The sequence below is a fragment of the Camelus dromedarius genome, chromosome 2 (genome assembly GCF_036321535.1).
Source record: "Camelus dromedarius isolate mCamDro1 chromosome 2, mCamDro1.pat, whole genome shotgun sequence".
NCBI classification, from domain to species: domain Eukaryota; kingdom Metazoa; phylum Chordata; class Mammalia; order Artiodactyla; family Camelidae; genus Camelus; species Camelus dromedarius.
The window spans coordinates 4793745-4808008 of NC_087437.1; the positions used below are offsets into that span (position 1 = coordinate 4793745).

The 14264-nt window shown below is 52.3% G+C and overlaps 1 protein-coding gene across 8 annotated transcripts in view; it reads left to right on the plus strand.

Moving 5' to 3' along the window:
- The window catches only part of BTD (biotinidase), a 32183-nt gene extending 18393 nt beyond the window's left edge, over positions 1–13790 (plus strand). For 4 of the 8 annotated variants that reach the window (XM_010988992.3, XM_010988993.3, XM_010988991.3 and 1 more), the window contains exons 2-4: positions 5634–5898; positions 10296–10445; positions 11008–13790. In XM_010988992.3, the coding sequence (XP_010987294.3) occupies positions 5650–5898; positions 10296–10445; positions 11008–12180 (1572 nt within the window). In that variant the 5' untranslated portion in view covers positions 5634–5649 and the 3' untranslated portion in view covers positions 12181–13790. Of the gene's footprint in view, positions 1–1087; positions 1254–5633; positions 5899–10295; positions 10498–11007 lie in introns of all 8 variants that reach the window. The other 4 variants (XM_010988987.3, XM_064490890.1, XM_064490886.1 and 1 more) reach the window with 2 other exon arrangements.
- The last annotated feature ends 474 nt before the right edge of the window (positions 13791–14264 follow it).

Below are 14264 nucleotides of genomic sequence, written 5' to 3' on the forward strand. Positions count from 1 at the left end.
GCGTCACTCTGCACGCCCAGCCCCGTCCGTGGGCGCATAGTGGCAGCAGTCACCGCACATGCAGGACTGGAGATGTGGAAGTGCGCTAGGTCCGGGAGCACAGCGAATAAAAAATAGCTTCCATGAGACCCAGGTCTTTAAGATCAAATGTTTCCTGGGTTTTTCACTGTAGAAGAGATAGGCAAAGTGTTAGAAATGGCCGGGAGAAGGAAAGGAGGGGGAAACCACGCACTTAACTGCTCAAGAACCACCTGCAGTCATGGTGCTTGGGGCCGAGCCCTCCCAGGTTGGTGGTTCTCAGTTTGCCCACAGGGCGGCAGCAGTGAGCCGGAGGCGAACAGAGCCTGCGTCCCTTAAATACCCGGGCACTTCGGGGGCAAGTTTCGTCTTCAGTTGTGAAGACAATTTCCCATTCAAAGAAGAGGAAACTGGCATATTTAAGCTCAAGTGTCATGGTCCTTGGAGCGCCCATTCAGTGTCTTAAGAGAAATTACTGGGGTCTACAGAAAGGGGCCCCCGTCAGAGCCCTGGTCTACAGTCACACTGCTGTGAAGATAATAGCTGGAATTTTTCTAAAGGAAAAATCACGGCCTGCAGTTCCTGGTCATTTACTCAGCTCAGCCTTGAACCTCAGCATCACCCTGAGCTGCCACCCCACGGGTGCTTCCCCCTGGCACGACCCCAGGGGCATCGAAGCCTGGATGGTGGACGTTCGCTCGGAGCTGTTGGAGCTACAGCGCTGTGGGGCTTTACATCATACCAGGCTGGGTCGTGGACCAGCTCACTTTAGCATCAACAGGGGCAGAGGCGGAGAACAGGAGGCTTTCTGGGAGATGAAGGTCTCCTTGGAGTCTCTGTAAATTCAGGTTACGTAAATTAGACGGAGCTAGGAGCTATTTCTCCTCCTCATGTAAAAGGGTTTAGACAAGAAAATCACAAAATCCTTGAGGTCAGGTTTAAAACTATTTGGAACTTGGAAGGTGGGGGTGTAGCTCCATGGTAGGGCATGTGCTTAGCATGCACGAGGTCCTGGGCTCAATACCCAGTGCCTCCATTAAAAAAAAAAAAACTGTTTGAAACTTCACAGCGTTTTTCTGGGCATCCTGTCAGATACATGGAGAAACGGATACCATGCTTACTGCTGATCACTTAGCCGCTCCCTCAGCTCTGCTGCACGGATTGTGACGTTTCCTCTGCCGACCAACTTATCCTGCCTCCTTTCCCAGTCACGGGGCTGTTATTCTCCCTGACAAGTAAGGAGTGACAAGATCTTTTATTAAAAAGATCAGTAGGTCTATATATAAAATGTTAAATGTATCTACTTGCCTCTGAAATTATCTTATTAAGAATACCTTAATAACAATCCTTTCATTTTATTGCGGAAGACACTACTGTAATAGCCCAGCTAGGAAGGAAACACAGCTGACTAGCAAGCTGAATCATTTAGCAAGATGGAAAAAAAGAAGTTCCTTGTGTGCGAAAATATCTAGTGATTGACATGTTACCAAATTTCCACAAAATAGATTTCCACGTAATTTAGACTTTGATTTCTTTTCCTCACAGATCACAAGAACCTTCCTGATCAGGATTAGGTTGGGAGGTGGGGGGGACATTTTTCATTATGGAATGAGCAGCGGAGGCTTCCATAAGGCCAGTAAAAGACCAGGATGCTTATGTGAAGGTGGTGCCCAGCAGCGCTCCCCCAGCGGCACCCCCCCAGCGACGCCCCCCCAGCGGCGCCCCCCCAGCGGCGCTCCCCCAGCAGCCCTCTGCCAGCAGCGCTCTCCCAGCCGTACCCGGCTCCCTGTCGGTCCTGGAAGCCCTTGGCTTTCACTCTGCATGCCATGGGGAGTCACTGGAAGATTCTGAGCGAGATTCTTGACTGGCTCAGGCTTTACCTGGATCTCACAGGCTGCTGCTCCAAGGAGATGAGGCTGGAAGAGGGTGGGGCCATGCAGGGGGTGCGAGGAGGCCCGTAAGGGGCCCCCTCTCTCTCTGACTTCACCTTCTGCCGCCGTCCCTGGTCCCTGGGCTCCGGCCCACCACTCTCCTTGCTGTATCTGGAACCACCCCAAAGGCTTCCACTCGAGCCTTTCGCCCGAGCAGTCCTCTGCCCGGAGCCTCTTCCCCAGGCGTCCACGGGCCTCCTCTCCCTCCTCCTTCAGACCCCACCTTCTCTCTCCCGAGCCCTTCCTGGCCACACTGTTTAAAATCAGTCCCCACCCACGCCAGGCCCCTCCATCTCTCTCTCTCCTCCTGATTTCCGTCTGACATCCTAGTACAGGTCTTACCCACCTCACCATGGGGCTAAGTCCCAGTAAACTATCCTAAGTTGAAACTGTCCTATGTCAGAATGCACTTCATCCCCCTCACCTGCCGAGCATCGCAGCCCAGCCTCGCCCACCTCACGCGTGCTCGGAACACTTACACTAGCTGACAGCGGGGTAAAACCCTCTAACACAAGTCCTCTTTTATAGCAGAGGGTTGAACTTCTCATGTAGGTTATGAATACTGAGCTGAGAGTGAAACAGAGAACGTGTTTGGGTCCAGGTGGTCGTACATGTCCTGGTGGTTCGCCCTCGTGACCACGTGGCTGCCGGGACCGGAGGCTGCCGCTGCCCAGGCTGGGAGAGGGGGTGGTCCTGCACGTCCAGCCCAAGGGAAGGTCCAGATGCTAAATTCTGAGCAGTTTCCACTGAATACCGATTGCTTTTGCACCATTGTCACGTCGAACCACCCTAAGAGGGGACCGTCTATAGCTGATTGCGTCAGTTTCCCCGTTCGTCTGGCGGGGGATGGGGGTGGGGATTCCACTCGCAAGGGCTGGGCGCCTTCGCTGCTGCATCCCTGGCGCCTGCACCCAGAGTCGGATGCACAAGGGCTTCCTGGCTCTGTCGTCTCCCGGCCCCCATCTCAGGGGCGCTAGGAAGCAGGATGTGGAAACACATGTCCACCTTCCTGTTGGGCCCTCCCTGGAGTGCAGTCTCACAGTCAGGTGCCCTCCATGGGCAGGAGGTCCATAGTTCCCTTTTCAGCCAGGGCACACACCTCAAGTCACTGTTTTGTCTATGGTCCAGGCCCTGGCCAGCCCTACGGGAGGGTCCATTGCTGGATTTCCAAGATCCCCTGACTTCCGGGGCCCTGTCGCTCGCGGGCAGCCCCCTCCCCACTCCTGAGCCGGAGCCAGCACACTGCCACCTGTCCTTCCATCCTGATGCCTGAGACCAGCCCTCCAAAGCCCCCTCCTCTGCCTGGGCTGATCTTTCCCGAGAGAGACCCTGTGTGGAGCCCATGCAGAGGGAAAACCAGAGTCTGCAAATTCAGCTAAAATGCCTGCTATTTCCCCGCTCTTTGGCGGCGAGGGCAAACTGTGGTGCCTATTTTTATTACAGTGCCTCACTCTCTCCTCCCTCATTAAGCTTGCTGCTTTCCAGCGTGAATACCTACTCAAGTCGGCCTGGCCTCCTATTACGGCCCTGCCTCCGTTCCCGCAGGAATGACTGTCACTCACAGCTCCCCTCCCAGGCTCCTTTTGTAAATAATCTAAATTTATTTTCTCAAAATAGAAAGAAAGGTGATACCTTGCTGGTTCTGCGATTTCCTTGTGTTGCTTGATGGCACGGCCCTGAGATGTAAACAGACATAAACCAGCGGCGTGCAGTTCTTATCGGAGAAAGGAGGACACTGGCCTCCACTCCCAGCTCGGGGACCTCCCGACCTGCCTGCCCCGGGCCCTGGTCCAGCTGCTGCCCCACCACCACCCCGGCCCTGTTTCCTCAGCTCTGCATGAGGCCACGGCCTTACGCTTTAGAGATTTTGTGACTGTGACTTTGAAGATGAACGTTTTCCCCGCAAACCTCCCTGCGCCCCCATTGTCATCATTCTGAAACCAGAGATGGAAAGGAAAACGTATTTTGAGACTTTTTTAAGAGTTATTCCTTGCTGGTCTTCAGAGGCCAAATCCAGATAAAAAAGCTTATCAATTATATTTTTGTTCCTGCTCCAAAACTCGTGACCAGTCACTCAAAGGCCCCTTGTTCTCATTTTCACTCACTGTTTACAGCGTCCCCGAGGAATGGGGGCACATCCTGGGGCCCCAGTATTCAGATGGTACCTTTATTCCCTGGGGAAAAGGAATATAGTGAGACGGGGCAGAGTGGGGACGGGAGGGCACCACTTATTCTGAGAAGGATCTGAATTTGCAAGGCCTCACAGAGCATCTCAGGTCCGCGATCAGTTGCTGAAAATAATTATGATTGCTTTTGTTTTGGGAAGCTTTGCATGCAGACTGCAGCAGCCCAGAGCGTCTGTGTTGAAATGCACACACAGGGGTTCTGAGTCAGACTTGGGCAGGGTGCATTTTCTCTGTAAAGAGCAGGAATATGTTCTTCCATTTGTCTCTGGTGTCTTGCCACTTAATTAGACTCCTGGGTGGTTGCTCAGCCACAGGAATTCTCCACAGGGCAGGGGCCTGGGCATGGCACACCACCTGCCAAATCTGTGTGCTGGGGAGGGGCTTCAGCTCGGAGGCCAGGCTGATTTTAAAGGAACTGGACTGTTCACTCTAAAACACCTAGTAACACATAACTATTAGAAATTAAAATTCCGGGGGGGCAGGTACAGCTCAGTGGTAGAGCACGTGCTTAGCATGCACGAGGTCCTGGGTTCAATCCCCAGCACCTCCATTAAATAAAGGAACAAACAAACAAACCTAATTACCTCCCCTCCCCCAAAGAAATTAAAATTCCTATTCTTGGGAAAAAGAGGCACCTGGATGTGTCATTGTAAGTGACATGATTAACTTCTAGTCTCTTATAGTAGGAGCTACAATTGAGTTTACTTTCTGGAAAATTCGAGTTTACTTTCTAGAAAATTGCATTTCATTGCTGCAAAAGGATTTTTATTTCCAAACGACTGCTCCGAGTGTGCATTTTGGAGTCACAGAGACAGAGGTTGAGGAGGTGGTGGTGTGCAGTGGCAATCCTCAAATTCAAGGAGGGAGCAGGGAGTCCCGCGTTGATGGGGAGACTCCTTTCTAACTGTCCACAAACTGGCGTTTACGTAGAAGTCAGCAGTTGCTCTGCACTAAGTTAAAGAGCGCTGCGCTGGGTAAAGGGCGGCTTGCCCCCAAGATTCGTCACTAACCAGAGACACGCCGGGGGAGTTGTGGTTGATTCACCGGGTTTTTGTGGCCAGGACAGCCGAGCTGTATTATTAGGGTCACATAATTCCAGCTGCAGCATGTTTGTGTGTAGAGAGGGCAGTGCTGGGAGGTGGGCTGTGTCACAGGATCATGTAAAACCATCATTAGTACTGCCTGAATCTTAAGCTGCTGGAAGAGTGGGCAGTGACACACTGCTGTCCTGCTGGGAGGAGAATCGTGGCAGACGCTGGGTCTGTTTTAGAAATGTGCTGAAACCAGACTGTTAGCACAGTGAGCCATTTTAGATGTACCTGGCTGCGTGTTTGGAGAGAACACAGATCTTTCTATTAGGAAGGGTAAACAAGCTCTCTGAGCTGCAGAGTCACTGCGGGTGAGTTTCCTCACTGGATTGTTGAAGCCCAGCTGCGAAAGTTCACCCCTGGATTCAGGTAGGATTCAGCTGTTTTCTCCTCGCCCCATTCCCTTCTAGGTTTTCGGTCTGCATCATGTCTGGAGCCAGCCGGCCGCTGGCGCTTCTCCTCTGCGGCTGCTACGTGGCCGCCCTGGGGGTCCACACCGGTGAGCACTGCCCAGCCGAGCATCACCAGGCCGACCAGTACGTGGCTGCCGTGTACGAGCACCGGTCCATCCTGAGCCCGAACCCTCTGGACCTCATCAGCCGCAGGCAGGCCTTGGAGCTCATGAACCAGAACCTTGATGTATACGAACAGCAAGTGATGGCTGCAGCCCAAAAGGCAAGATACGCTCCCGGGTCAGGGTGGCTGGTCCGCAGAACAGGGCAGATTGCTCGTTAGCCCCCATCGGTGGTTCCCGCAGCCCCTTTGGAAAATCAGCTGATAAGCTAAGTGGAATTAGTCAGCTGGCTGAGTCCTGCTACTCAGAGGGTGGTCCGCGGACCAGCCGTAGCAGTTGCCCCCGCCCCAGAGATGGAAGAAGTGAGAATTGGGGCCCTGCCCTAGAGCTGCTGATTCAGACTCCACACTTTAGCAAGGCCCCCCTGATGATGCTCCCCCTCCAGTCCCAGAAGCCTGTGGCAGACCCCTGTTCTCACGCCGGCTGTGTGGAGGAGTGGCCTGGCCGCTAAGAAACAAATGTGGGGGCCAGGCTCCCACGCCTGCCATCGTCTGGGCTGCAGGCTGAGCTTTGGGATTTTTCAAGGCTCCCCAGTGGATTCTGATGTGCAGAAAAGTCTGAGAGCCCCAGGCTTGACGGCCTCTCGTGCCCTCGGAGGCCCTCGGAGTTTACCTGGGGTAGTAAGCATCCCCGGAGCTGCAGTTTGCTGCCCCCCGATTACACAGGACTCCTTTCTGGTCTCTGTGCCAGACCAGAGCAGTCTGAGAACTCAGCCCACACAGACCGAGGGCACCAGTGCCAGCCTCTCCTGCCAGGAAGGGTGGTGCAGACCCGGTGGTGTCAGTGCCCAAAGTTACTGTAGGAAGGTGACCTGCTGGGAGGAAGTCTGGCCTTTAACCCTTGTGGCGGTGGGGACCAGCCCACTGTCTGGACAGGAGGCACTCTCTGCGCCCTGTGTCTGCGAGTTCAGAGGACAGTCGCATCCTGCCAGCAAGTCCCGCCCAAACAGCCCCTGACTCTGTTCAGGGCGGTCAGGACTCCCTGGACGGCCACTGCCCACCACTCCAGTTTAGGGTCTAGCCTGTGGGACATACTTACATAACACACTAATGTTGGAAGGGCGCCCAAAGGCCTGGCCCACCGTCTTCTGATGGGCGACACTCTTGTCCCCAGCCTGCCATCCAGCTGTTCCTGAGAGCTTCCGGTGGCCCTGGACACGCTGCCTCCCAGGTCCACACGCTCCACTTGAGGGCAGTGGGAACTTATGGAAAAGGCTTCTTTTCTGTGAGCAACAGCCTCCCTCTGACTGTCACCCACTGTCCCATCCTCTGGGCCAAACAGCAGACCGAGTCCCTCCGCACGCATGCTGTCTTCCCCAGATCTGAGGGCGCTGTGGTGGCACCCGTCGCCAGCTGTATCCCCCTGTCCTTCCCATGGCCACTGAGAGATGCTGTTCTCACCCTGCCACCAAAGACCTTCCAGGTCACGTGTGGGCCCTGAGCTCCTGCAGCCCTCCCGGCCTGTCCGCCGAGGGCGGAGGAGACTGCCTCTGTGGTGCCAGGTGCTGCCCCCAGATAGCTTTTGACAGCCACGTCTGGTTGGGACTCACAAAGCGCTTGCTGTCGGCCCAGGCTCCTGAGCCCTTTCCACACAGACACACATTGCCACGGCTGTCCCATCCTTGTGAGGTTAACTTCTCTAACCCGAGAGCAGGCGCCATGTGCGTGCTGTTAAATTTCATCAGTCCCGCCCACCGGGCTCTGTGGGCACCTTCACCATCGTCCACACCTCTGGAAACACCTCTTTTGTATCCGCTCTGACATCAGCATAAAAACACTCCAGGCTGCGTCCCCTCAGCCCTCCTCCTGACGCAGATCTGCTCCAGGGTGTTCTCTGCACGGAGGCGCTTGCTTGCACGGCCCTGACATCTCACCCCTCTATTCTCCATCCTGTCCCGAAGACGGTGCTAAGGCATGTGGCGGATGCCTCACTGAAACCCAGGAACTGTGGCCGCACTGTCCCCCTGCGTTTTAGTCACCCGCCCCCAAGTGAAACATACCACGGGTTTTCCTTGAACCCACGCTGACTGCGGGCATCACCCCTTCCGTGTCTGTGGTCCAGGAGCAGGGGTGGAGCTGCTGATCTGGGCATTTCTAGGGCTCGCAGATATCCCACTCCGCTCTGTGGTTGCGTGTGTTGAAGCAACCTCGAAGACAGGCGCTCCGAGCGTGTGTCAGAGTTTTACATCAAACTGCCTACAAGGGTGTTGGCTCCTGAGCAAGCCAGTTAAATCGTTTTAGTTCTCTCTTGATGGGAAGAGAAGGACTCTAGCTTAACGATACTAGGCTGGTCGGTCACCCGGGCTGACCTCCTAATCCCCAGGAATTTTTTATCTCATTGATGTCCATCAGCAAATTGCTCAACCCTTCATCAGGAACGTGAGTTCCTTCCTAGAAAGGACAGGTAATCGCGTCAGACCCGAAGCTCTGCCCCAGCTCGGGCTTGGTTCCTCACTCCTGGCAGATGCGTGTCCAGGAGACGCAATTTCATTTTCACGTTAACCCAATACATATACATAACTGTTACTGTCCCTAAGAAACCATTCATCGCTCTCAAAGTTTTTTTTAATCAAGGAAAATATTTGTCAAAGCATAATTTTCAAAAAGTTAAAAACATGTATCCTATACTCTCAAGTGTAGGTTGGTCTTGTGCCAGAGCTTTTATTTAGCCCATTAATTAACGAAGGAACCAGGAAGATGGTAGAGCTCATTCACAAGGGGATTTGAGGAACAGGAGTGTATCCGTCAGTCAAGTGAATGTTGAAATGGATCTGCTAATAGACACAAAACTGGCTAATGTTCTACAGGCCATAAAATTGTCTTTAGGGTGATCTTTTATTAAATAGCAAAGTCAAACAGTGGTACATTCACTGGATAAACAACCCTTGAGTGAGCTTGTTAATCAGAACCCCAGTATCTCTTGGAAAGCGTACATTTTTCAACTTTCTGTATTCCCAGGTTTGTGCTGATTTTTCATTATAACATGCAGTAAGACGACTGGCCTCACATTCTGCTGGAGGGCGTGTACGTTGCTGTAAGCCTTCTGGAAAGCTATTTGGCAACGTTATGTTAAGAACTTAAAATTTCTCATGCCCTTGACCCAGGACTTTCTCTGATGAGGCTTTATTCTAAAGACATAAGGGAGCGCCAGTCAAAGATTTGTGTACATCACTCGTTCAGGAAGTGTTTTGAGCACCTGTACACAGGCAGTCAGCACAGTTTTCTTTTTATTACCAAAAAAATTGGGAACAATTCAAATGTCCGACAGTAGAGGATAAACTGGTGTCCTCTTAACTGTAACCCACAAATGCTATTTCTTATCTTTGGAGTCTTAATGTTCTGGAGTGAGAGAGTCAAGGTGGAAAACCACACATTTGTTATGGTCTCAATTATACACACACCTATAGAGAGAGAGAGAAAAATAAAAATCACCAATATATTAACAATACGCATCTTCATGATACACAATTATGAACTCCTCCTTTAAATTTTCTGTTTTCCAGATTTTTCTGCAATTAAACTTTTGAAGCTTTTATAACCAGGGGAAAAAATGATAAGAGTTTGCAGAGCATTCCAGAAATAAGTGACTCAAATTGCCTGTTATTTTAGATCACTCATCCTGCCCTGCCTGCCTCCTCCACCTCTCCATTGATAATGTTCCAGGGGTGATATTCCAGGCTTGACGCTTTGAGCCTTGTCAGCCCAGAGCGGCAGGAGGGCGCGGCCGGGCACTGCCCCGTGCGGCTAGGGTTCTTAGTTTGCTGCTGCCGTCACGGGGAGCCCGGGGTGTCTCCAGGTCTGGGAGGAGGACCAGGGTTGGTCAGGATTGCGATGGGAGCCTCCTCACTCCCAGCTGGAGAAACACCACTTGGATCAGGTCCTGGTTTCTGTGCTGAAATCAACGCACTGACTTTCACCCACCAGCCCGGTGGGTCCCAGCCTTGGCTGCACGTTAGGGTCACGTGGGGAGCTTCACACAAACTCTGTTTCCGGGACCCCACCCACAGTCTGTTGAAGCAGATTTTTTAGCGAGGGGGTCCCAGCATCACCCCTAAACAGAGTGGTTTTTTTTTTCAGAAGTCCCCTGTCTGGTTTAGATGCATAGTGAAAATTGAAAACCACTGGACTCCAGGCAGCACGTCTGCTAATGAGCCCCAGATTCAAAGTCCTTTAGAGTCGCTGCCACCCCCTTACCTCCTGTCCCACTGCATCCCAACAAACCCCCCCCCGACTCCTGCCCCTCCCACCAGGCTCACTCATCCCTTCCTCCCTGACGAGCCCAGATACAGTCAGTGCTGGTTCCTGGGGGACTTGGTCTGTTCCCTCGGAGTCGGGCTGAGTGAGTCAGCTCCCCCAGGGCTGAGATCCCTGCCGAGTCCAAACTCCACCTTTTCACCTCTGCTTCCTGGGTCAGGGCTACTGCTGGATGGCTGTCGGGTGAGTGAGGGAGTAACTCCCATTGTCTGACCACAGACTGTCCGCTGGTGTTTGACTTACAGGGCGCACAGATCATAGTGTTCCCAGAAGACGGGATTCACGGATTCAACTTCACAAGAACCTCCATTTACCCATTTTTGGACTTCATGCCATCTCCCCACTTGATCGGATGGAACCCATGCCTGGAGCCCCACCGATTCAATGACACGGAGGTACATGAGGGGACCAGCCTTCCTCCACCACCTGCTCTGAAGGCATGCAGAGGTGAACCATGCCACTCGCCAAAAGCCAAGACATGCTGAATGAGACTGGGAGGCGACCTTAGGGTCCTACAAATCACACCCAGGCCTCATGTGCTCCACAGGCACTTCCTTTTAAAAGATATTTTTTCCCTTTAAAAGATTTTGATTTCAATTTAGATGCCCACTAGCAGAGCAAAAGTGCCTTTTTCCCCATCCTTTGGTCGATGCAAGATGGAATTCTAAATTTTTGCCAGTCTTATGAAGGTGAAAAATGACACCTTATTTTAATTTGCATCTGCTTGTCACTCATGAACTTGAGCATCCTCTCAAATGTTTGTGGGCCATTTGTCTTTGTTCTGTGAATCACCTGTTTGTACCCTTTGCACACTTTCAGGACTGGTTATTTTTTTCTTATTGATTTGGGTTAGCTGTTTACATATTATGGATACACCACAGGTACTCTTCTATTTTACAATTATAAGCAGAAGGCAGGGTTTAAAAATTCTGTCTATTTATACTTTTTCCCTGCCAGGTCCTCCAGCGTCTGAGTTGTATGGCTCTCAAGGGAGAGATGTTCCTGGTGGCCAATCTTGGGACCAAGCAACCTTGTCACAGCAGGGACCCAGGGTGCCCAAATGATGGAAGGTACCAGTTCAACACCAACATTGTGTTCAGCAGTAACGGGACCCTGGTTGACCGCTACCGCAAACACAACCTCTACTTCGAGGCGGCATTTGACACCCCCCTCGAGGTGGACCACATCATCTTCGACACCCCCTTTGCTGGCAAGTTTGGCGTCTTCACTTGCTTTGACATCCTGTTCTTTGAACCTGCCGCCAGGCTGCTCAGGGACCCTGAGGTGAAGCACGTGGTGTACCCGACCGCCTGGATGAACCAGCTCCCGCTCTTGGCGGCTGTGCAGATCCAGAGGGGCTTTGCCACTGCCTTTGGCATCAACCTCCTGGCCGCCAACATCCACCACCCGTCTCTAGGGATGACCGGAAGCGGCATACACGCCCCTCGGAAGTCTTTCTGGCACCATGACATGGAGAGCCCCGAAGGCCACCTTATAGTTGCCCCGGTGGCCAAAAACCCACTGGGTCTCGTTGGTGCAGCGAATGCCACAGGTAAAACAGACCCAGCCCACGGTAAGTTTTTAAAGATCTTGGCAGCTGGTCCGTACTCTGAGAAGGACGCTCAGGATGTCCACTGCAACAGAGCCACCGGATGGGACACGAGCACTCCTGCCACCTTCTACTCTGAGATGATGTATGACAATTTCACCCTGGTCCCTGTCTGGGGAAAGGAGGGCCACCTCCGAGTCTGCGCCAATGGCCTTTGCTGTCAGTTACTCTACCAGAGGCCCACTCTGTCCAAAGAGCTATATGCCCTGGGGGTCTTCGACGGTCTTCACACCGTGCACGGTACTTACTACGTGCAGGCTTGCGCCCTGGTCAAGTGCGGGGGGCTCGGCTTTGACACCTGTGGTCAGGAGATCACGGAGGCCGCGGGGATGTTTGAGTTTCACCTGTGGGGGAACTTCAGCACCCCCTATGTCTTCCCGATGCTGCTGACCTCAGGGATGACCCTGGAAACCCCTGACCAGCTTGGCTGGGAGAGCGATCACTACTTCCTGACGAAGCGGGGCCTGTCCTCTGGTCTGGTGACGGCTGCTCTGTACGGGCGGGTGTACGAGAGGGACTAGGAGGGTGCGGGGTGGGCTCTGGCCAACGCGGGGGCCGCCCCCTGCATGGGCACAGGCCGAAGTCCGGGGCACGTGGGCCACCTCTCCCCGCCCCGGAGTCCCTCCTGGGCGCCATAGGAAGAAGCAGGGAAACAGACTTCACCAGTGTCTCTTCCTCTTAAATACAAATTAGCAAGACACCTCTGGCATTTTTCTACTTGCATTTCCACTTTCCAAGCCACATCTTCCTCCGGTAGGGCTTTCATTACACAATTGTTATAAGAACTCAAACAAAAATAAATGTCAGTTTACACAGCCCCTCCCCCAACACTGACGAGGTATCTGACCAACCCAGGGTGTCAGCTGCTGGTGGGGTTCCAGGTGGAAAGTTGGTGTGTTCCCCGGGGCTGGTGTGGCTGGTGGCTCCACGGCGACCGGGCAGAGCCCTGTGCGGGGTCAGTGCCGTGCGGGGGCTGCCGTGCCCTGTGGAGCTTGGCTTAGGGCTCTTCTTTGAGAAGCTGACTGAGGTTGTGGTGTTGCTGCCGCCCACTGGCCTGAGTTCACAGTTCGCTTTCCAAAACCGAGAAGGGCTGACAGCGGCATGTCTGCCTGTCAGCAGGTTATTGGTCGGTGTCTTACGTACTTTCAGACTTGGTCAGTCTTGTACAAGTCAGCTTTATGGAAGACACAAAGAGAAGTTGGCGAAAACTCTGGCTGCACTGACTTGGGGGAAATGCCAACTCATTAGCAAGATTGGTACTGCTGAAAAGGAGAATGCTGGCGTGGGGACATCTGCAGAGAACGCCAGGCTCAAACGAGATTCATTAAATATACTTAGCCTCGCTGATATTTAACAGGAAAATGATGAGGGTCAGCCTGCGTTTGAGAAAGGAACTCAATTCTCTGGTCCAAGAACTGGTCCAGGATTCCTGCAGTCTAAACAAGAAGAGATGGCAGACATGCTAATAGTGCTCAGGATCCTGGAAGAGGTCACACAAGCCCCAGGGAACACACCAACATTCCCCTCCACTCAGGCATCCATTTCAAAGGATCAGCACCTGAGCAGCACTGAAGCCAGTGGCAGCAGGGCCAGCCCCTCCTTTAATCAGAGTTCCTCCAACTTCACATTCTGTGCCCAACAGTCAGCTCCCCCATGGTCAACTTCTCTCTTCAAATATATATTATAATTCTTAGATCACACCACGAAATGACCTCTTCCTATATTCAGCAAATGCTCGGGTTGTGTCCTCTAGCGGTGAATGCAGCGTGGTGAGTGAGGGGAATCTCACTTAGCTCGAATATTCCCCGGGCCTCGTTTCTCAAGACGGTGTTCTAGCTATGCTGCACCAGTCATAGACGTGAGCTGTAAAAGCTGCTCTAGGCATGCATGGACACATGTATCTGGACCTTCTTTTCCCTTCAGTAAAATCCTGGGCACAGGATATCTTGTTGGTGCAGGATTTGTAGGGTTAAATTCATTTTTCCAACATGTTTGTACCATTAAAAATTCTCATCATTGATATAAGAGCACCTGTTTCTCAATATCAAGCAGAATACACAGCAGTCTTCTCCTGGCTGTCGTGTGTCCAGATGTTGCTGGAAGCTGGCCTAAATATAAATATGTTCTTTGGGTTTTCTTGTGTTTTCCTAAACAAAATGTTGCCCATTGAGTCAGCAGTCAGAGCTCATTAGGACTCAACGTGAGAAACGTGTCCCACCCGCACAGTGGGAGGCCAGGGGCGCTGTTTCGTGGCTCTAAGAAGGGAGCTCAAGGCGCCAGCAGAAATGAGTTGACCTGTTGTCTCCGTAACCTTTGGCTACTCATTTACATTGTCTGTTTTTTTATATTTAGAGTTGGCAAGCTGGTACCCAAAATTGGCACCAGTTGTTTATAGTTAGATTAATATGTTTCAAAAATAATGTTTATTTTGATTCAAATCACATAATATATAATTCAATCTAGTAACCATTTGAAAGGCTGCAGCTGAGATAGCAACACACGGTCGGGACGGGAAGCTTCTGACCCTGCCTTCAACCGTGGGTATTTTGAATAAAGAGCTAAACAAGAATCACACACACACAAAAGAAAAATAAATGTCAGTTTG